Source organism: Urocampus carinirostris, chromosome 11, assembly GCF_059441175.1.
Source record: "Urocampus carinirostris isolate Australia breed hairy pipefish chromosome 11, RoL_Ucar_1.0, whole genome shotgun sequence".
NCBI lineage: Eukaryota > Metazoa > Chordata > Actinopteri > Syngnathiformes > Syngnathidae > Urocampus > Urocampus carinirostris.
The window spans coordinates 4,574,835-4,602,814 of record NC_142359.1 but is presented as its reverse complement, the minus strand read 5'-3'; the positions used below and the strand labels follow the sequence as shown (position 1 = coordinate 4,602,814).

The window sequence follows — 27,980 nt, the reverse complement described above, 5'->3', positions numbered from 1 at the left end:
CTGTTTTTAAAGACTATAAATAATATCAAGAAACACTGCCGGACAAAACATGCTGACTGAAAAAAAGCTAATCGGTACGAACGCTGTGAAAAGGTGAAGCAACTAGAAGCTGTTTTAAAGGCACAGCGGCGCTTTTTCACGAGAACCTGCAAGTAAATGTAAATGTTCTGCATTCATATAGCGCTTTTCAAGTCACTGAAGACCTCCCGAAGCACTTTACAATGTGCTTCACACTTCACATATGCAAGGCAATTACCTGCTATGGGGGGGGGGGCAAACGAAAATGCAACAAGGGCGAGCTACGAGCAACGTTCCCTCTAAGCTGCGCGCGTGCGCAATCGCGCACTGCCCGCACATTCTCAGCGCACTGGAAAATCTATCCAGCGCAATGTTGCCTCTAAACTGCGTGTGTGCGCGCAATTGCGCACTACCTAGAGCTTTTCCACGCACAAGAAAATCTAGCCAGCTCACAAAAATCAGGGCTCGAAATTGCTATTTAAAAAGCGAATTAAGTCAAAATTACAGTGCATGAAGGTCAAAATACACGGGTTCTCTTGAAGCTGAGTTCTAAATTAGGTATTTTGAAGTCAAGGTTGAAGTAGAACGAAGTTGCGTAACGTCAGTAGAGTTTTTCGAGAACCGGCTTCTTCGGCTCGGCTCACTAAAAAGAACCGGCTTTTCGGGTCCCAAACGGCACTTCAGGTTGTTTTTGCTTCTTTAATCCCTACACGACCAAATATTATGTAAAATTGTGCACAAAATGACTTAAAGGAAAAAGAAAAAAATACCAAAATGAAAAAGTAGTGAAAAGCTGAGAAAAAAGAAACAAAATGAAGAGAAAAAGAAGGAAAAATTCAGCAAAAAGGCAGAAAAAAAAGAAAAGAAAGAAACAAAGGAAAAAAAGTAAATAGAGAACAAAAAGAAAAAAGTAACAGCTCGGAAAAAATAAACACGATGAGATTTTTTTAAAGGATTTTTTTTAAAATGGAAAAAAAACAGGGAAAAATAAGAAAAAGTTTGTGTTGCATTCAAAAAAATTCCAATTATACCAAGTTAATCTTGTTGCCAACATTGTACTTCCACTAAAAAATGTGATTAAGTACAGTTCTGTATCGTGCAACCGACTAAATAAGCCCCCAAAAAATGTTAGTATTATGCGTCAAAAGATAGCAGGAAAAAAAAAAGAAAATCTTGTGAAAGAATTGTTGTAAAAACAAATGACATTTGTAGGCCGTAAAACCTTTGCAATAATACATTAGTCAATTCATTCAAAAGTGAAATTTTTTTGGGCATTGCCAGCAACTCAGCAAAATGTAACTTGATGTCATGTTTCGGACATGTTTGATAATGATTTAGTCGCCACACTGGGGATTTCCGTTGCTCACTGTTGTTTCAAGCGTTGCTCACCGACTTTGTGTGAACGCTCAGACCCATGGAAAATTACAGGGAACATTGTTTGTAAGGGCCCTGTACCTTGACAGGTATGCAGGTTGGAGACCCCTGCTATAAAAGTCTGCTCGTAACCCGAAGCACTCGTTGCTTAGCGCAGTGTGCGCATGCGCACTCAAACTCACTCCCCTACTCCCCCCTCCCAACTCGCGCGCCAGTACTGGAATCCTCTTTCACATCTGCCGGTGTTGAATCTCCCAGGAAGCCTTCTTGATTTCATATTCGGAGCAACAAATATGAAAAGGAGCTCCTTTATCCTTTTTTACCGGCCAGTCGAAAGCGGACCATGACTAAAGTCAACGTTTGTCACGAGGTAAGACGAATTAACCCCATTTTACTCGCTTTTAAAGTCCAATTTATATTTTGAATTAAAAACGAAAAAGGTCAAACGAAAACCGAATTCACGCCAGTCGGATTATTTATTTATTGAAAATATGGTGATTTAATGTACATATACGCCACTTTTAAACAATTAAGCTCCCTACTGTTTGTTTTCAATTGGTGACGTCACCACTCGTCATAGTTTCCAAAATGGCTGGAGATTTTTTTTATTTTTGGTATCGATCCTCTCCAAGTAAATACATGCTAATATCGACCGATACTTTTTGCTTGGAAATGTCATGATCACTGAATAATTCACCCCCCTTGCGTTCGTTTATAATAAACACAGTCTAATGCTTAAGCACTAACTATGTTACCGGTATATCTTTCATTAAATAACTAATTAATGTAAATTTTAAAAGTGTAAAAATGATATTTAAAAATAATTATTAGACCTGTTTCAGAACAAAAATACAAACACTGTATTACAAAGTCAACAAGGCAACTAAAGTACAATCCATTGCTCAATATTTTCAAAATAAAGTCAGAAAGTGCACAAGTGTAAACAATAAAATATATTACAGTGTATAGTAACGCTGTAAAAAATGAAATACTTGGACTAAACACTGCATACCAATGTCAGCAAGACAACTAAAAAAGTCGGTAGTGCAAATAAAATATAGACACAATTGGATCCAATTTAAAAGTGTAATGTATGTATACGTCAACCTGGAGAGGGATGGGCGCTGCCAGGCTGTATTTGCCCAAAACACACCACAGGAAGGGACACCTTGACAGCCCAATGTTATGATTACTGATGTGACTCAACTGTGCCCGCTCATTTGGCGCCAACTGCCGGGTTCTGATTGGCCTTCTGTCACTATTCAAACCCCCATCTTTCTGTCACCTGTTGTCAGTCCGTCTGCGAATTTCCGTGGTTACAATGCATCCTTTTTTGACCCTGACCCCTGCCTGTCCCGTTTTTGCTCCCGTTTGTCTCCGGCTACGACCCGTTGTGATCCCGATCACGTCTGTTCTCCCGTCCCGGCTAACAACCCCTTTTTGTTCCCGACTACGTATACTCTCCGGTTCTGGCTTACGACTCGTTTCCGACCACGTCTTGCTCTCCCAGTCCCGGCTACCGACCAGTTTTTTCGCCCCTGACACCACCATTGCTCGCTACGGAAGATCCACTTCCGTGTTCGGAACCATAATCCGAGTACGAGAGCGACTTGCTTCCTGCGCCTAGCGAACACCGGATCGTGGTTTCAATAAAACTTGTGGTAAACGTCACGCAAGTGGGTCCTGCTTCCGTTCTGGTTTTGACACCCTGGCGGTTAAGGGATCCGTGATCATGATACATTTCTCACTACCCCCTGACAACATTATGATAAGAAGTTCAAATGGGAAGGCTGAATCGATTCCAGGACAACAGCATTGATACGATCCAAGTACTTGCTCAATATCGATATTTGGATCGATTTGCCCACCTTATGCTTACGCCACTAATGTTAATTAATAGCTTGAAAACAAGTTTACACTTATTTACAGGGTTGGGTAGGGTTACTTTAACTTGATTACTTTTAATTACTTTTGGATTACTCCAATACCAAATATGCTAATAAAAGACAAAATAAACTAAATATGAATATAATTATGACTCACAACACGTGCCATAAAACGTAAAAGTACATTAAGTTGCTTTTTAATTTAAAAAAAACTACTATAAAGGGTTTGGCACTGCTCATCAGGAAGTATTAAGCCTCTGGGAATGATTTCAGTTGGATAAATCACTATTAGCTGGCAAGAGTGTCTTTGACAGGGTTGGGTAGGGTTACTTGAACTTGATTACTTTCAATTACTTTTGGATTACTCCAATACCAAATATGCTAATAAAGACAAAAAAAACTAAATGTGAATAAAATGACTCAATTTTGTGCAGGCTTGGGGAGTAACGGAACACATGGAAGGGCAAAATTTATGTTGGCAAGCTGTTTGGATTTATTTTCATTTTGTTTCTGTCGCATTTGCTGTTCGTTTTGCCGGAGATCAAAGAGATCAAAGCCAGGAGAGAAAGCTTACCACGTGTTGTGAGTCATCATTGTATTCATATTTAGTTACTTTTGTCTTTTATTAGCATATTTGGTATTGGAGTAATCCAAAAGTAATTGAAAGTAATCCAGTTAAAGTAATCCTACCCAATCCTGGTCGCATTTTATGTTAGTTTTGCCGGAGATCAAAGAGATCAAAGCCAGGAGAGAAAGCTTACCACGTGTTGTGAGTCATCATTTTATCCATATTTTGTTTCTTTTGTCTTTTATTAGCGTATTTGGTATTGGAGTCATCCAAAAGTAATTGAAAGTAATCCAGTTAAAGTAACCCTACCCAACCCTGCTTATTTATTTATATCATTAAAAACTGCTTGACTAGTGAGTGTATAACATTCATGATAGAGGGCATATGTGAGAAGTCTTGTGTTGCCATGGTAACGACTGTCAAAACTTCAAAAATCATGTTTTCTTGGTCCTGAATCATTTTTGACACAGAGCAAACAGTGTGCTTGTCATTTGTCATCTTAAGTTCATAGAGTGCCGTGAAATACTAAATTCAAACTCCCACAGGTGAGAACCACCAGGAAAAGTATGTGTGTGTCTGTGTGTGGAGTCAAACTTTGGAACAATTTACAAGATGAGATCAAACAATGTCCATTTAATAGGGAAGATGAAAATAGGCATCTGCTTCTTACTACACCTTTTCGAACGTGTTATGTAACATTAATTTGTTGTTGAGTTATTGTTTTTGTTCTATTTTTATTTTAATGTTCAAAACAAAGTTTTCATTCATTCATTCAAAAAAATTTTTTCCCACTTTCCTGTTTCTGTGGGGGTTTTTTGTGCATATTTATCACTCACAAGCGACGCGTCGGCTGAGTGGTTAGCACGTCCGCGGCACAGTTCTGAGGTCATGGGATCAAATACAACTACTAGCCTTCCTGTGTGGAGTTTGCATGTTCTCCCCATGCCTGTGGGTTTCCTCCGGGCACTCCGGTTTACTCCCACATCCTAAAAACAAAAAAAAAAGCATCTTGATTATCCTCGAAACATTCGGAGAAACCTTCTGAGGACTGATGAGTCACAAATTGAAATTTTTGGAAGGTGTGCCGCCTGTTACTGGTGTAAAAATGGCACAGCATTTGAGAAAAAGAACATGATGCCAACAGTAAAGCATGGTGGTGGCGGTTTGATTGAATGGGGCTGCTTTGCTGCCTCAGGAACAGCATAACTTGCTGTGCTTGACGGAATAATTAAATCTGGTGTCCGGCCATCAGTTGGTGCCCTCAAACTCGAGCGCTCTGGGATGGACAACGATCCGAAAAACACCAGCAAGTCCACCTCTGAATGGCTCCCAATTTTTTTTTTAAATGAAGGTTCTGGAGAGGCCAGTCTGGATTTAAATCCAATTAAGATGCTATGGTGTGGCTTTGAACAGGCAGTTAGAAAAGCCTCCAATATGGAAGACCCAAAATCATTTTGCAAAGAAGAATGGGCCAAAATATTCCACAGCGTTGTAATTGACTCATTATGCATTATCGTAAACGTTTGATTTCTGTTATTGCTGCCAATTGTGGCCCAATTTGCTAGTAGGTTGCTTTTTCACGGAGGGCCAGATAGGTTTTGATTTTTTTGTGCCTTAATAAATAAAATCAACTTTTAAATCAAGGAAAGGGGCAAATACTTTTTCACAGCATTAGATTTTGCGATTAAATGATGGTAAATCTAGACAACAACTTGTTGGTGATGGGAATGAGTGGAGAGGTGTTGTAAAAGGATAGTAGGATGTTTAGACACGTTCCAAGGGATGGGCAGGGCACCTGTATGATGCGGCAGGGGTAAACCAGTGAAAGCTGTCGGGCCCTGCTGTGAACAGAAGAGTGTTGTGTCACGCGGACCAGAGTGTCACGGCCGCTTCAGTGTTCTGGTTTGCCCGCGTCCCTGCGTCCTAGACGCATGATTTTTGCTGGGGACGCAACGTTTTTGACACCAAATTGTCATTATTACCCGATTCCTTTTTTTTTTTTTTTTAACAAAGATTTACCGCACTCCAAACTTTTCGTCAGGCAGATCCGCCATTGTTGTTTTGGTCTCGTTATCGTTGCTTCGAGATGACGTCATTGTTGTGGCGGGTTGTCGAGTGAAAGAGAAGTATGCCTCCGAAAAAACAGTTGGTATTAGGTGCAAATCAACAAAATGTATTCAGTGTCGGTAATAAGTCGAAACATAATACAGAAAGTGGTAACAACGGCAATAATTCCGGCGCGAAAAAACGGCAGAGAAATTCTTCAGAAGACCGCGAAGGCAAGGAAAACACGCGTTTTGAAGCGAACGATTCGACGAAAGAAAATAAACAAAAGAATACTCCGAGTAAGAAAAGGACTTTTCTGCCAAAATGGACTAAATTATTTTCCTGGTGACGCTATGAGGAAGATGATAATGGATTGGACCTTGAGAAGGCATCACAACTATGGCGGGACAGCAAACCACGAAGAAAATAAGAACTGAAAAATTTGAAGTGATAACTGCTTTGTATTACCAATTAACCGTGATGATTCAAACTGAATGAAAATATAGATTAATATCATTATTTCAGCAAAAATATTTTATATAATGTACAATATTGTTGTGAACTGAAAAATCTTGAAGTGATAACTGATTTATATTACCAATAAACTGTGATGATTAAAACTGAATGAATGTATAGATTTATATTATATATTTGTCGCCGATTTACAATTTCAACTGCGATACCACAAAATTTTGGGGACCCATAGATCTCTGTTGGGACCCATAGATTTTTCAGCATGCGAGTCCCCGGGACCCATTACTTTGCACAGGTAAAATGTGTCCCGTTTCATATGGAGGGACGAAAGCATGACCAACTTAGGTGCCAAGGTGCCTAACTTGTTTGGGTGTTGGGCATTTGGGTTGGCCATGGACCCAAAACATTTTGTGTGATTTTTTTTTTTTTGCTACTTTTTCCTTTATTTTCTTTGTTTTTTGTATGTGTTTGTCTTGCTGGTCACCCCTCTTGAGGGATATGACCATGGTCGATAGATAGATAGATAGATAGATAGATAGATAGAAATCTAGACAACGGTGTCTGATTCTTGTCTAGGTGGCGACAGAAAAATGTTTGAGGTGCCGTCCTGGGTGCGTCACTGTCATGCCATTCCAGTACACACCTGAACCATGTGAACGATTGAGTCAACAGCCAGACAAACGAGTTTAGCAAAAAATAGAGGAACGACCGAACCGCGTCGTTATAATAGAACGAACGAGTTTTGCCTGTGTTATTTTAATGTCTCTGACCCTTTTTTTTTTTGCCACAGGAAGACTTTGACGTCGTCCATCGATGGTTGAGTGATCTCTAAAGAGGATCAACAGCACTGTTTTCGTTCAACACTGGTCAGTGTCACATACACGCAGGGTTGGGTAGGGTTACTTTAACTGGATTACTTTCAATGACTTTTGGATTACTCCAATACCAAATATGCTAATAAAAGACAAAAGAAACTAAATATGAATAAAGCCTTATGAGGTCGTGCATTTGCATATCATTTTCCAAAGTAGACGCACAGAAAACACAAGAAAAATGGATAGGTGGTTAGGAATCAAGCCAAAACCTCAGCCCCAGAAGAGAGATTCAAAAGAAGCTAACAAAATGGATGACGCTACAAAACGTAAACGTACATTAAAAGCATCGTGGAAAGAAGAGTTCACGTGACTTGTAGTAGCCGACGCAACACAAATATTGCATGAATCAAGATGAGTAAATGCAGGTACATACTGATGGCAGATGGAAAACAGCCATGTCATATACAGTGGAACCTCGGTTCTCGACCATAATCCGTTCCAGAACCCTGTTCGAAAACCGATTTGTTCGATCACCGAAATCATTTTTCCCATTAAAAATAATGTAAATCATTTTAATCCGTTCCAACTCCCTGAATGTTTACCTTGAATGTTCAACGTAATCATAAAGCTAACCCAGGCTAATCGTACATTTGCGTTATCGTAATCTTCCGTACGAAAGATTGCGCTAACATGAACGTGTAAAAATGAAAAAAAAAGGATAAAGAAAAGAATTATGGATAGGATTTCTTACCTTTGTGGTGGTCAGCAGAAGGCGCAGGTGGACCGCCGTTGCTTGCTTATAGCACTCACTCCCTTAGCCATATCACTAGATTTCACAGCCTCCTTATTCTTTAGTATCGTACTGATCGTAGATTTAGCCATGCTGTATTCCCTAGCAAGATCAGACACTCGCACACCTCCTTCATATTTTGCCATTATTTCTTTCTTAAATGCAATAGTTGTACGCACTACTTTTCTTTTTTCACCTGTAGCAACTTTGCTGCTTGCACTGACTTTCTTCGGAGGCATAACAAGGGGCTAAAACACCCGTACGCCGCTCAGCATCGCACCCTAGCGTAGGCACTCACGCATTACCGGCGTTCGAACTACGATTTTTTTGACCGAACAGCGAAGCAAGAATTTCTCTAAATTTTTGGTCGGACTCCGATTTGTTCGAACTGAGAGGCGTTCGAAAACAGAGGTTCCACTGTACATGCAATGAATGTTATAAGTAGATTTATAATAAACTTAATTTTAAAATGTTCTGTTATATATTCTGATTATCAATCCTTAATACTTTGCGATGAGTCATCTTATTGTGTTCCAAGTTGTGAAAAATGGGGCAGGCAACTTTATGGCTGGGAAGGCAACTTTTCAGAGTTATCTGCCCTGGTGTCCGCTAACCTTTCGGTCCGGTAACGCTTCTGCCCCTAGAGGTAGAAACACAGTATTGCACTCCTGTCTTAAATGTATTAAAAATTGAATTTTATCTCCAGTTTAACTCATGAAAAGAGCTATACCTGGCTCGCTAGACATACGTTCCCGACCCCTGTTCTTTGGAAATCACCACACTTTGTTTCTTAAGGATCAAATCCGTCCGGCTTCTTAAACGGCAGACCTTCTCCGGAGGGTCCAAAAGAAGATGGAGCCTGACCAAGCGACAACGTCCCAACCTGATGGCGTGGCCCAAACTGCAATCGACGAGCTGGAACTCGCCGACATCTCCGACGCTGCTGGTATTGAAGGACCGCCAGGAAGCCAATCCAGACTCTCCCTACCTGAGCTTCTGCTCAAGGATTCTTTATCATACAGGACCGCCGAGGCAAGCTCCTCTCATAACTCCGACCTCGGCTTCCACTCGGACTACAGTAGCACTCACTCCAGCCCCGGCTACGCCAGTACTTCCTTCAGTGGTGACTTAAGTGAGCTCAGTAGAAGCTCTTTGGAAAACACAAACTCTGCTCCCGTGGGTGTTAAACCCATCGTCAAAAAGAAAGCATCCAACAAAAAGACAAAAATCAAACACTCTTTCAAATCTCGCAAGAAGACCGAGAACCCCGGCTCACTCAATGAAACCGATAGGAGCAACGTGGACCATGAGAACAGACCCAGAAGTCGAGTGGTGGAAAGGGTCAGCTGCTGTTACAGGTCCGTGCACCGGGGCTGTTTGCAGTGTGTGGAGGAGACGCCGGCCATGTTGACGGGACTGGTGCTGTCTTTGGCTTTCTGCGTGGCCATCATTGTCCTCATTCCTACAACGGGAAGAGTAAGTGCAACACCGAGTGACGGAGTATTATTGTTTGGGTAGAAGTTCCATAGAAAAACTTTTTTAACGCACTCCGCTAACATTTTTAACTTACCGTATTTTCCGCACTATAAGGCGCACCGGGTTATAGGGCGCACCCCCAAAAAATAGTTTTTGGTCCTATATATTCCATACATAAGGCGCACCAGATTATAAGGCACTACGATGGGAACCTTGACAAAACAGTCAGATAGTTCAGTCCAACTGATTACCCCCTTAGCATTCCCAAAGCTTGCAAAGAAGCAAATACGTGTCTCAGACATGTACGGAAACAGTGTCTGTACGATGTCACCAATCACTCAAATGCATCGTTCCAAATATCATTCGGAAGGTTAAAGTCTTGGGATTCAAGAAATGCCTAACATTTCTTAGTTTCCATTTTATTTTTTGCTGGCAACTGTGTGGACAGCAAAGTAAGAATTTTATTGTGCAGAGAAACGGGGTTCTTTACTGTGCATATGACAATAAACACTTTGAATTGAATTGAGTTTCAAAATAGACTCATCACAGAAACTTAAAGATCGTTCTAAAACAAGATACCGGGAAAATATAAAGCCGCATAGCTCACCTAAGTTCTCTTGCAGCCATCACGTTCAATAATGATACGTAACCATGGTCTTCTTACAACCGTGAGTGTCGTAAATCCAGGAGAGTAAAATATTTACAAATACAGAATAGTAAAAAATGTTTTCTCTATGCCGTAGTGCAACCCAACGTGTGATTCACATTCATCTTTTTCTGCCAATCGCAGGCTTTGTTTCGCCCCTTTAGCCTATGCGAGCCTGTAAATGATAAAAAGGATCCGCCCCCTTTACCTCCGAATAACTTTAGCCAATAGTGACTGATTCAAATGATGATTGACACATTGGTTAGGAAATGAAATGCCGGTATATAAATCCCAGGATACACCGCAGACGACTTCGCCTTCGGGGGAAAATCTAGTCGGCGGCTGCGTCAGCTTTTGAAAAAAATAAAGGCTTTTAGGTGCGCCTTATAGTGCGGAAAATACGGTATATGTAAAGTGTCCTTGGGCAGGACACTGAATCCCTAATGCCCCCAATAAGCAGGCCGGCGCCTTGCATGGCTGCATGGCCGCTATTGGTGTGTGAGTGTGTGTGTGAATGGGTACGTGTGAAGCATATTGTAAAGCGCTTTGGGAGGTCTTCATTGACTTGAAAAGCGCTATATAAATGCAGACCATTTACCATAACTTCTCTTAGACACATTTAAGCAAAGATAAATGCTAACAAGGGCAGCACAGCGGTGCAGTGGTTAGCGTGTGTGCGGCACAGTTCTGAGGTCATGAGATCGAACCTCCTGTGTGGAGTTTGCATGTTCTTCCCGTGCTTGCGTGGGTTTCCTCCGGGCACTCCGGTTCCCTCCCACATTCCAAAAACATGCATGTCAGGTTAATTGGCCGGTCCAAATTGTCCCTAAGTGTGAATGAGCGAATGAATTGTCGGTCTCTGGCTGGCAAGCAGTTCAGGGTGTCCCCTGCCCACTGCCCGAAGATAGCTGGGATGGGCTCTAGCACCCCCGCGACCCTACTGAGGATAAGCGGTGCAGATAATGGATGGATGGATAAATGCTAACAAGATTTCTCATCATGGGACAGAAAGGAAGCCACAGAGAAACATACATAGGGAGATAAAGAGAGATAGAAACACACAAAGAGAGAGACGGAGAGAACCGAGGTTTTGCAGTACTGTCTCACCATAGATAGACAATGATTAATTAATCGATAGCTATCTCTGATGTCATTAGCTTAGCATTGGATTCAATGGGATTTGAACCCAGAATCATGGCGGTAAAAACGCTGAATCTTTACCACTTGGCTACAAGGATTTTAGAGGACAAAGGAAAAGGCACTACATTTTGTCTCACCATCACACTATTTTTATAGTACCGTGTTGTACAATGTTGTAATGGAGCATCATGGGAAAAAGTGCAGCCAAAAAAACTGTTGTACAATGTGGTACCGTGAGTAAGAATAGTGTGATGATGAGATGCAATCTAATGCCTTTTCCTATGTCATCTAAATCTATAGCAGGCTAGTATTTCTCATCTCATCTCATTAACTGCACCCACACCAGCACCGGGAGAACATACAAACTCCGCACAGGAAGTCCGGTAGCTGGATTTGAACCCACACAGGAAGTTCCCAAGACCTTAGAACTGTGCCTGCACACGCGCTAACCACTGCGCCGCCATGCTGCCCGCGGTCTAGTAATTACATCATGAAATTGGGCTTATTATTATTATTGTTTTTGGTAGATAGACAATGATATATAATCGACAACTATCTATGATGTCATTTGCTCAACATTGGATTCAACGGGATTTGCACCCAAAACGCTGAATCTTCATCACTTGGCCACAAGAATTGTAGAGGACAAGGGAAAAGGCACTAGATTTTATCTCACCATCACACTATTTTTATGGTGCCATGTTGAACCATGTTGTAATGGAGCATCATGGGAAAGAGTGCAGCCCAAAAACTGTTGTACAATGCGGTACCATGAGTAAGAATAGTGTAATGATGAAATACAATCTAATGCCTTTTCATATGTCATCTAAATCTATAGCGGTCAAGTAATTACATAATGAAATTGGGCTTATTATTATAATTATTGTTATTGGTACTATCTCACCATAGATAGACAATGATTAATTAATCGATAAATATCTCTGATGTCATTTGCGCAACATTGGATTCAACGGGATTTGAACCCAGATTCTTTACCACACGGCCACAAGGATTGTAGAGGACAAGGGAAAAGGCACTAGATTTTAACTCACACTATTTTTATTGTGCCATGTTGTACAATGGAGCATCATGGGAAAAAGTGCAGCCAGAACACTGTTGTACAATGCGGTACCGTTAATAGTGTGATGTTGAGATACAGCCCAATGCCTTTTCCAATGTCATCTAAATCTAAAGCGGTCTAGTGATTACATAATGAAATTGGGCTTATTATTATTATTATTATTATTGGTACTATCTCACCATAGATAGGCAATGATTAATTAATCGATCTGATGTCATTTGCGCAACATTGGATGCAACGGGATTTGAACCCAGAATCTTGACCACTTGGCCACAAGGATTGTAGAGGACAAAGGAAAAGGCACTCCATTTTATTTCAGCATCACATTATTTTTATAGTGCCATGTTGAACAGTGTTGTAATGGAGCATCATGGGAAAGAGTGCAGCCCAAAAACTGTTGTAGAATGCGGTTCTGTGAATAAGAATAGTGTGATGATGAGATACAATCTAATGCCTTTTCTGATGTCATCTAAATATATAGCGGCCTAGTGATTACACAGTGGAATTGGGCTTGTTATTATTATTGTTGTTATTGGGAAAAATGTTATTTTTGGGCTGGGCCGAGAGAATAATCATTGACCTAAACCACTGCTAGTACAGTAATGAGGGGTAAACTCTCTGATGGCCGCGGCCCGGGTTCGATTACCGTTGCATCTAACTGCAACCTTTAACTGAGACCAAGTGAAACTAATTTTTAGACCGATTTTAATTAAAGATCAGGGTTGCATGTTATACACAAATAAATACGGTAAATACTTTGGGTTGACTTCCACTTTTGATATATTTTATAAGAATGTACCGGTACTCATGTGATGTCAACACCGAGTTGAAAAGTTTCACTTTGCATGCAGAACATCGACGTCCACGTGGGAGCTCTGTCTGTGGTGTGTGTGGTTCTTAGTTTGAGCGCCGGGCTGCTGGTGTGCCTTCCGTGGCTGGCCACTGTGAGGCGCTGTGCAGGGGCCCTGGCCCTATTCGTATGGGGGACGCTCTACGTCACAGCCGTGGTATTCATCTTCACTGGAGGACCTGTCACAACGTGGGAGCAGGTGGGGAGACGTCATAAATCTACCGTAATTTCCGGACTAATTTGAATGTGTATTATTATCATTATGAAAAATACGTAGACAAAATTGTAAACACATTACCATATTTGTGCATTTATTGATCAATCGAAAAATTTCATTGCTAAATGATCTCATCTCATCTCATTAGCTGCACCGCTCATCCTCAGTAGGGTCGCGGGGGTGCTGGAGCCCATCCCAGCAATCATCGGGCAGTGGGCAGGGGACACCCTGAACTGGTTGCCAGCCAATCGCAGGGCACACGGGGACCAGACAACTCACTCGCTCATTCACACCTAGGGACAATTTGGACCGGCCAATTCACCTGAAATGCATGTTTTTGGAATGTGGGAGGAAACCGGAGTGCCCGGAGGAAACCCACGCAATCACGGGGAGAACATACAAACTCCGCACAGGAAGTCTGGAGCTGGATTTAAACCCGCGCAGGAGGTTCCCATGACTTGAACTGTGCCGCACATGCGCTAACCACTGCGCCGCCGTGCTGTTGAGGTTGCTAAATGATATTGCATAAAAATGTTGGGAAAAGGGATTGAAATAAAAATGCAGTGCGCCTGACGGAATCAAACCTGGATGGTGGCAGGGAGACCGCCGGATCCTATCCACTCAACAGGGTTGGGTAGGGTTACTTTAACTGGATTACTTTCAATTACTTTTGGATTACTCCAATACCAAATATGCTAATAAAAGACAAAAGAAACTAAATATGAATAAAATGACTACATTTTGTGCAGGCTTGGGGAGTAACGGAATACATGGAACGACAAAAATGATGTTGGCAAGCTTTATGGATTTATTTTCATTTTGTTTCTGTCGCATTTTATGTTCGTTTTGCCGGAGATCAAAGAGATCAAAGCCAGGAGAGAAAGCTTACCACGTGTTGTGAGTCATCATTGTATTCATATGTAGTTTCTTTTGTCTTTTATGAGCATATTTGGTATTGGAGTCATCCAAAAGTCATTGAAAGTAACCCTACCCAACCCTGCCACTCGACCACTGGTTGTCAACTGGTTTGACTTCATGACCCACCATGATGACAAGCTGTGACCCATGAGATAGTAGAATACATTTGACTTCATTTTTTTTTTAAAAAGACCAGCAAAACCAAAATGACTTCAAGTACCATATATACTCGCATATAAGCCTATATCGCTTATAAGCTGTCATGATTACCGATGTGATGCACCTGTGCCCGCTCATTTGGCGCCAACTGCCTCAGACTCTGATTGGCTCCCTGTCCCTATTTAAATCCTATTTAAACCCACTCCTATCTGTTTGTCAGTCCGTCTGCGAACCTCAATTTACTCCTGGCAAGCCTTTTTCGACCCTGACTCCCTCCTGTTTTTGCTTCCGTCTGTTTCCCTGGCTTCGACCCGTTTTTGATCCTGACCACGTCTACTCTCTTCTCCTGGCTTTGGACTCGTTTCCGATCCTGACCACGTTTTTGCTCTCCGGTCCTGGCTACTGACCCGTTTTTCTGTTCCCAACACCGCCATCGCTCACCACGGAAGTCCCGCGTTCAGAGCGACCTGCTTTCCGCGCCCAGCGATCACCGGATCGTGGGTGCAACCCTTTCCTTTTTCCAATAAAACTGAGAGAAACGTAACGCAAGTGGGTCCTGTCTCCGTTCTGGTCTTGACAATAAGCAGCCCCCTAAAGCTGCTTTAGAATAGCCAAATACAAAAACAAATTTAAAATATGTGTATAATAAAGCATGTACCTAGACGTCGATAATTATTTTCGTACATAGTTAATAATATACTGGTAAAAATAAACAAAAACAGTTAAAAAAAAACTTAAAAATATATCATTTTTTAACCATTTACTACCTTCTAGCAGACACTTGTACACCATTTTTGTATTTTGCAATCGATTCCATCTGCAACTCAATCGTTGTTGTCACTGTTTTCCACTTTTCCTTTTCCTTATCAGTAATGTTATTCCGACACATTATTCCGCTCAGAAAAAGCAAATGAACCAACATAATCACAATAAAATGAGATGTAGCCCTTTTCAAACGCGCTGATTGTAAAAGAGATCAAGCAGAGCATTATAGCCATATACTTTTAAGGAGTGAAATTGACCCTCCGTTTTTTTATAGCATTATTTTTCTGAAGAAAAGGCTGGCGACCCATTAAAAACAGGTCCCTGACCTACCTTAGGGTCCTGACCTACCAGTTGAGAAACACTGGTTATTAATTAAATCACTGAGATTCCAGTAAGTGCTGCATGGGGCACATTGCATGCGTGTGTATCTAGACCACTATGGATATACTGTAGATGACAAGGTATTAGGTATTGGGCTACCACGAGACCCTGAACTGAATGCTGAAAAAGACATTGTGGGAAGTAATTCGGTCATTCTGAACTTAATGAAGAGAACTGCCTTGTAGGAAGTATTTCGGTCCTCCTGACAGATATAAACGCATGGCCGCACATATTCAAAACGTTTATCACTTACAATGCTTAGATTGAGCAGAGAAAAAGTCAAGTCACATTTATTTGTATAGCCCTTAATCACAAAAATGAAACAACATTCTCTCTAATATACCTGGTACCACGACTGTGATAATGAGATAAGTCTAATGCCATTTCATGTGTCTTCTGCGTCCCAAGTTGTATCGTGAATAGGATCTTGCGCTCTCCCGGCCGTGACCCGGGTTCGTTTTCCTTTGCATTCAATGTTATGCAGTTATGACCAATCATCTATGTCCTTAGCTAGCGGTGATTAGGGTCCATTGTTCAATTTCTGTTGCCACCATGGTTGTGCAATTCAAACCCTATTGCCACTATTGTTAAGCAACTGTGGTCAGCGATAAATTGACTGATCAATAATTGCTCGAATATGGTAACTTTTAAGGCTCTTATTCAAATTTCTGACCAATTTGGGGTTTTTGGTGTGCCTATATGGTCCAGAAATTACGGTATTTGAATTGAATATTTTACTTGACTCCATGTTCTCTCTTGGCTTCCTCATCCCCAGGTGGCCTTTTTCCTCTTCCTGACCCTGAGTGTGTACACTGTGCTGCCTCTCTCACCCGCCTGGGCCCTCATGGTCGGGATTTGGACTAGCGTTTCTCACATTATCATCATCAGTGTCTACGTACCGGTCACAAGTCCGCACACTCAAGACTTGGTTGTGCAGGTACGTCCATCCTAGTTACAGTTGCAATGAGAGAGAAATAAAATTGGGATTTATAAACTAACAAGCAAAATGGCATTGCTGGGTTGATAGAAGATTGGATTGGGCTGCTTGGAGTGGTCTGGAGTTGCAATGTAGCCAATTTGGCCAGGGGGACCACATGAAAGCAGATTTGTATTGATTTTTGTTAATATTTATTTTTATAACCTTGCTCAAGACACTAGGCCTAAAGTACAACCGTGTATATTTTCATGAAAATCGGTTCTACCGTTTCAGAGCCTATAAATCACATAAAACAGCACACGCACACACACACAAACAGAAATCTGGATTTTTAAAGTAGTTCAGATGAATAGATTTAGATTTGATCTTGTATATATTGTCAATAGATTTAAATAGATAAAAAGTCTAAAAACTGTAACGAAAGCACTACTACTACTACGTCATCTAATAAGGATGTACAATTTCTTAGTTGACGTGGCTCAGTTAATAAATTGGTTTATGCTTTTGAGAGTTTTTCTACATTTTTGTTACTACTGTTTCAAAAAGAAGTACCTGTCGTGAAAAACTATAAAATGATCCAAAAAATTGAGAAAAATAATTTTGGGAATTGCTGAAACGATACACAAGAGAACAAAAAAAAAAACCTTAATTAATGATAATAATAATGACGTACTAAATCAAAAGATATACATTTTTTTATTTACCACTTCAATGTTCTTGAATATTAAACATTCCTAAAAAAAATAGTCCAAACATTCAACTTACTACATCTTTGTTGTTTTGGTTCTGAATATGTGAATGGGACAAGTTCCTGACCAAAATATTTAAAATCTGAAACTATTTATTCAGTGATCTTTGACAAAATACTGCTTTATAGCACTTTTGTTTTTGTCAACCTCAGCCAATTTCTCCCTTATGATTACAATATCCCTTATTAAGCTGGAATAAACCTATTTACTAAAACTGCAGAGAATAATAAACAGGACAAAAATAGACTGGAACGAAACTGGAAAATGATATTAAACAGGACAGAATAAACGGGAACAATACCGGACGGGAAATACCAACAGCAAAACAGGACCGAGTCAGAACCCACGTCTTGCGGGGCAGAGGTTCGTTGACGGGCTGACAAACGAAGAGTGAGAGCATTGAGCTTAAATAGACGGAAAGCCGCAGTTGGCACCACGCGGGCGGGGCCAATTGGGCGCCATGGCAACCATGACATTGACAAACAAAAGAGGTCCACTTAGTCATTGCTCTCAATGAGTGCCATTTTTTTATTTTTTCAAAAATTTTGCACAAAACTAAAACACGCATTTGTTTTTGTGAATTCGCTTCCGATCCGTCTTCCGACCACAGCTGGTGGCGAACGGCATTCTCTTCCTTTGTGTCAACTGCATCGGGATCTTCCACTTTTGGACCACTGAGCATGATCTGCGAATATCGAATCAGAAGAGAGAGGAATACAGCGCCATCCGCTCCCAGAAAGAAATAAGGAAATACCAGCAGGTGTGTGATGGGTGTTGTCCGTGTTGCTTGAAAACAGTAATTATTTACTACTTCTAGTTACTTCATTTCTTAGAGAAATGCGTCAACCCCTAGATTAATGCCACCCAAACGTAGTGCGTTACTCTGAAACTTAGAGAGAACGTCATTGGGCACCGCCCCAAAAAATACGCAGAGAGGAGACATGGCAAAAAGGGAACGTGCTTTATTGCATTCGGGACACGTTCAAAGTTCCAAATGTTCAACATTGGCTTTTATACTGTTCTCAAATAAAGTTAAGCTATTTCGTGAAGGTCTTCCTCATCATATCAGCTTGTGACCTCTTCATCCCACTACCTTCACCAAAAGCCTACATCCTTATCATTAGTTATTATCCGTATTCCACAACAAAACTAGCAACAAATTACCGTTTATACTCACATGGAAGCCGACCCTCTAAAACTCATTTAAAAAAAGCCACATAATAGAAGAAATAGAAAAAATGTGTACACCAACCTGTGGAGGCGTTGAAGTCTTCATATATATTGGTTTGTGCAATCTTGCAAACCAGCCCGTAGCTGAGACACTCCATATCCATTTTGTCTTCGGAATACTTGAATATTTCCTTCTCCATTTCTGGGTACTGTTTTTTTCATTGCAAGTAATACATTTACTGTCAATTCTTTGTATACTTTTGCTCCACTGATTTAGTTCTTCCTGTATAAGCCATGCCATTTCACCACACGCTGCCATTCGTTACTTGTGACACACAACGAAAAACGAAATGCAGACCATTTACCATTTACAACCAAATATGTGCATATTAACTGACCCCCCCTTTTTCAGTGTTTTATTTTATGGTTGTAAATACGGCCTAAATGCGAGTGTATGTGGTAGGGAGAATATCTCCATTAGGAGAAATCCAGTCCCCTTGTACTCTATGTTGAGACGGTGCCACTGTAACTGAATTCAGATGTACTTTGTCGGTAATTATGAACATGCTTGCCTTTCTATGTTACATTGTGAGCCAAGGAGGATCAGTTAGCAACAATTAAACGTTGTAATCCATGATGTGCTTTTAGTAGCGGAGTTACCCACCATGTTGTAACAGCTTTCTGGTTACAAATTCTCCTAAAATAAAGCGTTACAGTACTCGTTACTGACCAAAACGATTGCGTTCCAGGTAACGACTTTTTAAAGCGACAGCTCTTTATCAACTTGCCCAAGATTACTGTTGTCCTTTTCTGTTCCAGGAGCGTCTGCTGTTGTCGGTGTTACCTCGATACATCGCCATCGAGTTGAAAACGGAGGTGATAAACAGGCTGACCAAGCCCGAGAGCGAAAGTACAAAGAAAAACAAAATGGACAACTTCCATAGCTTCTACATCAGGCAGCACAAAGACGTCAGGTGAGGGTGGGAAACCTGCTTGTCAATATGGGGATTTTATTTTTAACTAAGTTGGATTTTTTACATTCAAAATCGATGCATGGGCTTTTGTTAACTTTGCCCTTGTGAGTTTGTGAGAATGGTGAACACATCTGGTATTATTTGTGGCTAGCGCTACCCAGTGGTATAGCAATGTGGAGGACCAATCCTGCCATATGTAGAAACAAATAGATCATGCCAACTGGTAAGAAAGTTGTTTGTTTTATGTTTCTTTACTCCAACTAAGTTCATCACGTATTCTGTTCATCCCATCCTTAACTGGAGAGAGAGAGGGGGGGGGGGTTTGAAAGAAAGACGGATAGATAGATAGATGGATAGAAGGAGGAGTGGATAGATAGATAGATGGATAGAGGGAGGAGTGGATAGATGGATGGAGAGAGGGGGAGTAGATAGATAGATGGAGAGAGGGGGGAGTAGATAGATAGATGGAGAGAGGGGGGAGTAGATAGATAGAGAGATGGATGGATGGATAGAGGGGGGAGTAGATAGACAGATAGATGGATGGAGAGAGGGGGGAAGTAGATAGATAGATGGAGAGAGGGGGGAGTAGATAGATAGATGGATAGATGAGAGAGGGGGGATTAGATAGATAGATGGAGAGAGAGAGAGGGTGTGTGGATAGATAGATAGGTAGGTAGAGGGGGGAGTGGAAAGATAGATAGATGGATAGAGGGGGAGTGGTAAGATAGATAGATGGATAGAGGGGGAGTGGTAAGATAGATAGATGATGGATGAAGGGGGGAGTAGAAAGATAGATAGATAGATAGATAGAAGGGGGGTGTTAAGATAGATAGATGGATGGGGGGAGTGGATAGATAGATAGATAGATAGATAGATAGATAGATACTTTATTCATCCCCGTAGGGAAATTCACACTTCCAGCAGTATCCTTGTGTTAAAAAATGATATAAAAGATATAGCATCCATTTAGCAGAAACTGTCCTTAATGCAACTGTCCAATCAGATGAAATCTAACTTCATATTTTGCTGATTTAAAAAGTCTCAGCGATGACTAAATTGAACCCCACCTTCACTTTTAGAATTCCATTTTTTCTCTTAAAACAATAAACCACTTCCACTCATCAAATAAATGTCAAATGACGCATTACCATCAATGATGAATTACCTCGCTGACTTGTTTCCCAATTGTTGATACTCTTCCTTAGGTCGCTGATTCTCCAAAAATTATTTTGGAGAGGACGTTGTTGGGCGTCGCCCCAAAATATACGCAGAGAGGAAATATGGCAGAGAGGGAACGCTCTTTATTGCATTCGTTCATTCATCCAAGTCACGTTCCAAATTCGTCCGAGAGACGCTGGCTTTTTTACTATGTTCAAAAACATCACGTGCTGTTTTTCTCAGAATCTAAAGTGTTTATTCCGGCCCCTTTAGTAGACATTTCAAATAGGGAGGGAAGACATCAATGGATTTGCACAGAAGACAGGGGTGAAATCCTTCAGATAAGGGATTCAAACAACACCTTCTTTATATTATATCTTCAAATTTACAAAAAGCAGATCAGCTCTAAGGGGTGTGGAAATTAAAAATTGCAACATGATTGGTCAATAGTAACAATGATGTAAGGAGCGCATAATAATCAAAACAACAGACCATAGTGCGTGATAGTCAAAACAATGAACAGTGTGCCAAAATAACAAGCAACCGTGCGCAACAATAGTAGACAAAATAAAAATAAACTGCCCTGGCAACCTCAGCCGCCTTCTTTGCGGGTTTCTGATAGTAAAAACAAAAGAAAGGATGGACTTAGCAGCAGCACAAAGGCAAAACATACAACGAAAGCAGTCGTGTACTAAAATACGAGTCTGTAATCAAGATTTTTTAGGGTAAATTTAAAGGCGGTTGATTGTTTTAACATAGCATAAGGTGGTAGTGTTGGCAGGTATGATAAATGTATAAAAAAAAATAGCTATTTAATACCTGCAAATATATGCCACTAAAATGATCTAAAATAAATCACATAATACCAAAATGTGTCAGGAACCGGAACAGGATCAGGACCCAAATGCATGACATTTCCCACACAAGCTTTTATTTTACGGGAAATGGGGAGTCACGCACGTTAGGCAGCGGTCTGGCGTGGAAAGACAGGAAGCCAGAGACCGACGAAATCGATACCATTTGACAGAGCAGATATCGGACGGATGGGGTCGATACCCGACAGGACAGGACAGACAGGAATGATCGAAAATAAACAGGACAAACTAGACGGGAACAAAAACTAGAGAGAATATTAAACAGGACAAAATAAACGGGAACAATGCCTGGCAGGAAATACCAACAGGAAACAGGACCGTGTCAGAACCCACGTCTTGCGTGGCAGAGGTTCGTTGACGGACTGACCAAGGAAGAGTGAGAGCACTGAGCTTAAATAGACGGAAAGCCAATCCGTCGTCGAGCCGCAGCTGGCGCCACACGGGCGTGGCCAATTGGGCGCCATGACAATATTGCCATATTTCAGGTTTCAAACTTAGAGCTAAAAACAGAAAATATTTTCCAAAAATCATGAACATGAGTGACCTAATCATGAAGTTTAACCAAATGTTTTTCAACATTTTATATTACATCTACAAAAAAAGATCAAATGTAGGTGTTGCAAAAATATTGCCCCCCTGTTCTCTCAGCTCAGCCAACTGTCTACAGAACTTCCCTGATGACTTCTGAATGATCCAATGTCAACCTAAATGACAAATAATGATATACAGAGTGCATTTGTGTGTCATTTTCTCCTTCTGTTTGTGCGTTTAGCATTTTGTACGCGGACATTGTGGGCTTCACCAAGCTGGCCAGCAGCTGCTCTCCAGAGGAGCTGGTTGCTGTGCTCAACAAACTCTTTGGCAGATTTGACGACATTGCCAAGGTAGCAAATGTCTTTTTCATTTATTTATCTTTATGTTTGTTTGAAACTGTGCAATCTTATTTCAAACATATGATGTCACCCTCCGCAGAAAAACGGATGCCTTCGTATCAAAATCTTGGGTGACTGCTACTACTGTGTGTCAGGACTCCCTGACCCGATCCCGTCGCACGCTAGTAATTGTGTTCAGATGGGCCTGGACATGTGCACCGCCATCAGGTTTGCTCATTTCCATGCCATATTGCCACAGTTTTAAAGTTTAGTAGACACTCAAAATGAGGAGAGAAGACATCAATGGATTTTAACCCCTTAGCGTTCATGTAAATTTCATCAAATCCCAATCCAAAACCCAAGGTAAATTGAATGCTTTTCTTGAACCTTTTGGAGAGTATTGACGGTTTTTGTCTCTTTTGTCTAAAGGATTGCAGGGACAAATGAAAAAGCGGCCAGACTGATTAATTATTGAACATTTTTAAAATGACACATTTGCCTAGTGAACTTAATTGAATCTACTGAAAAGCAAACAAATATATATCATATGATCAGATAAATAGAGCAGATTTAGATTCAGAATATTTATTGTCATTCTTCATCAACAATGAACTACAATCAAAAACAAGTGATATGGACAGCTACCATACCATTCATCAATGAATTTTTTTTTTGAAATAACAGCAACAAGGCAGAAGGCTACTTGAAAATAAGTGCAACAGAAATAACAGCTGATTTGGTCTCAGATATAAATGGTTTTCCATGCTTTGCTATGCAGTGAGCAATGTGATAACTTGCTTCAGTGGTGGTGTTTTAGCAGTGACAAAGGTTTTTAAGGTCTGTGTTTGTTTGCCGTACCTATGTCAGACTCATCCTTGAATTCGTGTTCATTTTTCATCTCGTAATGACGTTTAACACTTGATGTGCGAGGTACAACGCTCTCAAGGCATAATGCACAAACAGCACAGTCATTTTTTGCACAAGCCCCCAGTCGTTAGTCAAAGAACGAGATTTTTTTCGCTCATTATTCATTCATTTATCGCGCACCAGTGTTTCTTTGGCTGGGTCAAAACATGGATTTCTCTTCTTCTGCGAGTCGCTGTGCAGACACACACTCGCACACAGAGCAGAAGAGGAGGGGCGCTACCGTAAAGCCACTAAACAACACGGCGCGCAACTGAAAATGTCAAAATTTCAGGTAAAAATGCGCATTTAAAAAAAAATCATTATTTTGCCGTGCGCTCGCGTGCCACTGGTTAACCCTTCGCGTGCCAGCAGTGGCACGCGTGTCATAGGTTGCCGACCCCTGGTTTAGAGCATCCATTCATCCAATAATCAAAAGAAAACACAAAATCCACAGACACAAAAGACTTTTTGATATAAAAATTCTTATTATATGTACTTTAAATGAAAGAAACCTGTGTTATTTAGGCATCCTCACTAGCCTATTTTTTATATCTTGCAAAAGTGAGTTAAAAATGAGGCAAAATCATCTCAGGGACCGAAGAAAATATTTTCATGGGCCAGATTTTGCCCGTGAGCCTCGCCTTTGTCATGTGATTTCAATGTTAAACATTTGTTTTTACACTTACTGATCTACTACACTTTTGTCTAGTCCCGTCTCTCCGCAAATAGGTTGAAGAAAAAACAAAAAGTAAAATAATTGTATCTATTTTATTTTGAAAAATGGATTTCAAACAGTGCATTCAATTTTGTATTTCTTTATTTTTTATATATTTATTTTTTAATGTTCATATGGTTTCAGTAAACTGCAAGAGGCCACCGGAGTGGAGATCAGCATGCGTGTCGGGGTCCACACTGGTAACGTGCTCTCGGGTGTGATCGGACTACAAAAATGGCAGTACGACGTGTGGTCGACCGACGTCACGCTGGCTAATCACATGGAGTCTGGAGGAGTTCCCGGGTGAGTGCATTTGTCCAAAACTGCCATGTCGGCGTTTCTTCGATTGGAGGCGATAAATGTTTTACAGTAATTTTTTGGTTTTCTTAGGAGTTGCATTCCAAAAAACGATAGGCAAAACTGTCAAAGTAGAAGCATTTATTTATTTATCAAATATTAGTAACGTATAACATGTCAGGACCAGAACGGAAACAGGACCCAGAACTTTTTTTGAAGGAACGCGGAAGGGGTGCGCCCACGGTCCGGTGTTCGCTCTCGTACTCGGCTTGTGGATCTTCCGTGGCGAGCGATGGCGGGGTCGGGGACAGAAAAAAAACAGGTCGGTAGCCGGGACTGGGAGAGCAAGACGTGGTCGGGGTCGGAAACGGATCGTAATTCGGGACGAGAGAGCAGATGTGGTCGAGATCAAAACTGTTCATAGTGGGAGACAAACAGGAGCAAAAACGGGAAAGGCGTGAGTCAGGGTCAAAAAAGGGCTTGCCGTGTAAAAACAGATATTCGCAGACGGACTGACAAAAGGGGGCAGATAGGAGTGGGTTTCAATAGGGACAGGGAGCCAATCAGAGTCTGAGGCAGTTGGCGCCAAAGGAGCGTGCACAGGTGATTCACATCGGTAATTATGACATAACATGTACGACTGTAACAAAATAGCAACGTTAGATCTACAGATAAAAACACAGAATTGGAGATGAATGAATAAATGGTCTTTATTGTCATTTTACTATTGTACAACAAAATTGAAGGGCTTGTCCTTTCAGTTTAAAAGAGCGATGTCGAGAGCCACAGGCTGGATCCTCGGATAAGGCCAGGTCTCTGTGATGATTAAAATACAAACGTCCCAAATATAGCCGTTTACTGTAAGTTGTAGCTTCAGCTCATCCGTTTAATGGGTACCAAATCTGCTGTTGGTGAGGTACAGGCTTGGTAGGGGTAGCTTATAAGAGTTGTTCAGTATCTATAGCAGTAGGCCAGACCTGCAGCACTGCAATTGCCTTCTCTCCTGAGGCCGCCTGTAAAGTAGGCTTAAACGTATTTGCTCAAGGTGTGTATTTCTAATCAGTTTGATGTCGCCTCTTAGTCTTCCCGTCTTTGTTTAAACGTGTTGATAGATTTCCAGGGGGATTGTCTTTGTTTTTTTGTCCTTTTGTCTCAAAATACCATTACTTTTCCTTGTCTTGTGATCTCGACAAAACACAGGCAGACGGGGGGGTGACCGAGATTGAGTAAGTATGTAAATAGCTCATCTCCCCTGTTGCAACTGGTTTAATAACTTTCTTTGCCTGGTGCATTTTCTAACGTTAGCCAATGTTTATAGCTCTCCCACAGGTCAATGGTCTTTTTTAGACCCCACATGGCCTCAGTCAATACCCGATAATAATCCACGGAGCACCCCCTGGTGATCACCATTTCTTGGCGCTCATCTGAATTTCCTCAGAGTCTAATTTAATTGATGAATTTTGTTTTCAATGTAACAAGCCACTAAAATATTAGCTGTTGCCGTGCTTCGCAGTTTGCTTTTGGTGGACACGTTGACTTGTTCGCCCTACTTTCTATTCGACTGATATCATACACCAGTAGCGCATACAGAATGTTATGCCCACCCAACATACACACACAGCTCTCTACCCCCGTGATAGCATTTGCTGTGTGTTCTCTAATACCTAAGAAATGCACAAAACCACAATGAGTAAACCACGATACAGCAAGGCTTTACTGTATTTCCTTTTCGCCAGGCGAGTTCACATATCTGAAGAGACTTTGAAACACTTGAACGGAACCTACCAGGTGGAAGAGGGCAACGGGGGCAGTCGAGATCCTCTTCTTCAAGGGAGAAGAACATACTTGGTGTTGGACCCCAACAATTCGGACAGCCCTCACCAGGGACAGCAAACGGTGAGCTTTGGTGCGGTGACACAATAGTTGGCAGAGACAAAAGTCCTAGTCAGGTCATTTGTATAGACCTTAATCACAGAAAAACTCAAAGGGCTGCACATGCCACCATGCCACCATGAAACATTACAAGATGTGTTTTCTCATGATTTCACTCTGTATTCAAGTTTTTGCTTGTCAAAATGTTACATTCGGAATCAAAATGGCTTTGGGGTACCCATACCTGTCAACCTGTACGTTTTTGCCGTACAAAGTACGTTTATGATGCATTTTAAGACGTGTACGACGTACAAGAAAATCTGTACGGGAAAACACAAATTTGTCAATGATGGGTACCATCCGGTATACACAGACTATGACGAAACAGCAAATCAATCGAGTCAAACGAGTTGGCCGCGGTAGCCTCTATCTCGGTATCGTTTTTTTTCCGTTGCAAACGAAGCGAGCGGTTTGATGCTACGGTGCGCATGCGTCTGCCGCCTAGGGATTTCCCATCATGCATCATTCCGATTATACGAGAACAAAGCGAAAGCAGAGCAGTGGGCCTACATTAGAACATTGTTTTGAATTTTCTTTGGATACAATCATCGAGTCGCAATGGCCGAACCTGAATGAAAATGCCGTAAGTCATTCTTATCTGAAAACAACAGGCGAGGTTGATTGAGTAAATTTGAAATACATGTGGTCTTAAAAAACATCGGATTTCATGTGGTAGTTGTGTAGTGAAAGGAAGTCCGTCTCTTTTTACAACCGGCTTTTTTGGCTCAACTCATGATTGCTTTGATGCATTATATTATAAATCATTATTGTTGTATGAAGAAGTTAAGAAAAAAGGAAGTATAAAAGGAGAAAATGAAAAAAGACACGTTTGTGTTTATCCCTTTAATCAGTATACAGTGGGACCTCGTTACTTCGCGGTTCCACGTTCGCGGATTCAGAGCTTTGCGGGTCTAAAAAATAATAATAATAAAATTAAAAACAATTTTTTTAAAAAGAATTAAAAAAGATTAAGCATTTTTGAAGGGGCGTCGAAACTTCGCGGTTCCACGTTTGCGGGTTCAGAGTTTCGCAGGTCTAAAAAATACTAATAATAAAATAAAATAATTTTTTTAAGCATTTTCGAAGGGGCGGATTTTCACTTTTCGCGGGTGGTTTTGGTCCCCATTAACCGCGATAACCGAGGGATTACTGTATTACGAACAATTATTTAATGCAGAAAATAAGAAAATGTATTATTCTACTTATTCTATTTGCATGTATTTTTTCCTTCTACAGTGAACGTCCAAGCTACTTAATTGTTGACCTTTTTTTATAATAAACCTCATTCATGTCGAGCAACTCAGTATCTCACAAAATGTTAATGAACGATATATATGATATAACGAAACACAAGTACAATATAACATGTTAAACTACTTATATTAAAAAAATATGGTGTAAGAGTTTTTGGGATTTTGTAAGGGAAAATACAACAGTTTGTAAGGGCATGGAGCCCTGGAGCGCGACAGGTATGGGTACCTTTTAAATATGTCGATGAAAAACTTCACAGGAAAGGTTTCCTCAGTTTCACACCATATTTAAGCCTTCGCCGCCGAAAAATCAAAAGGACCACCTTAGCGTGACCTCCTCCATGGTTGATTTCCAGCTTAGCCCCCTCGCCACGGTGGAGAACAGGGAGCGGGCTTCCATGCGTATGTCGCAATATCTGCAGTCGTGGCGGAACGTCCGACCCTTCGCCGAACTCAACAGTCATCACTCCAAGCTTTCCAAAAAGATCGTCGCCGTGGTCCCGCAGCAGTCATCGGCTGTAGGTTGACCGTCAACGCTGCA

General features: G+C 41.1%; 1 protein-coding gene across 1 annotated transcript in view; it reads left to right on the top strand.

Moving 5' to 3' along the window:
* The first annotated feature begins 1,619 nt into the window (after positions 1-1,619).
* Positions 1,620-27,980, top strand: part of LOC148356254 (adenylate cyclase type 4) — a 58,550-nt gene continuing 32,189 nt past the window's right edge. Inside the window, exons 1-12 of the mRNA XM_088347390.1 lie at positions 1,620-1,762; positions 7,157-7,232; positions 8,767-9,447; positions 13,166-13,363; positions 16,380-16,541; positions 17,901-18,050; positions 19,280-19,434; positions 22,240-22,351; positions 22,440-22,567; positions 24,105-24,263; positions 25,994-26,153; positions 27,796-27,957. Of these exons, the coding sequence (XP_088203516.1) occupies positions 8,824-9,447; positions 13,166-13,363; positions 16,380-16,541; positions 17,901-18,050; positions 19,280-19,434; positions 22,240-22,351; positions 22,440-22,567; positions 24,105-24,263; positions 25,994-26,153; positions 27,796-27,957 (2,010 nt within the window). The 5' untranslated portion in view covers positions 1,620-1,762; positions 7,157-7,232; positions 8,767-8,823. The remainder of the gene's footprint in view (positions 1,763-7,156; positions 7,233-8,766; positions 9,448-13,165; positions 13,364-16,379; positions 16,542-17,900; positions 18,051-19,279; positions 19,435-22,239; positions 22,352-22,439; positions 22,568-24,104; positions 24,264-25,993; positions 26,154-27,795; positions 27,958-27,980) is intronic.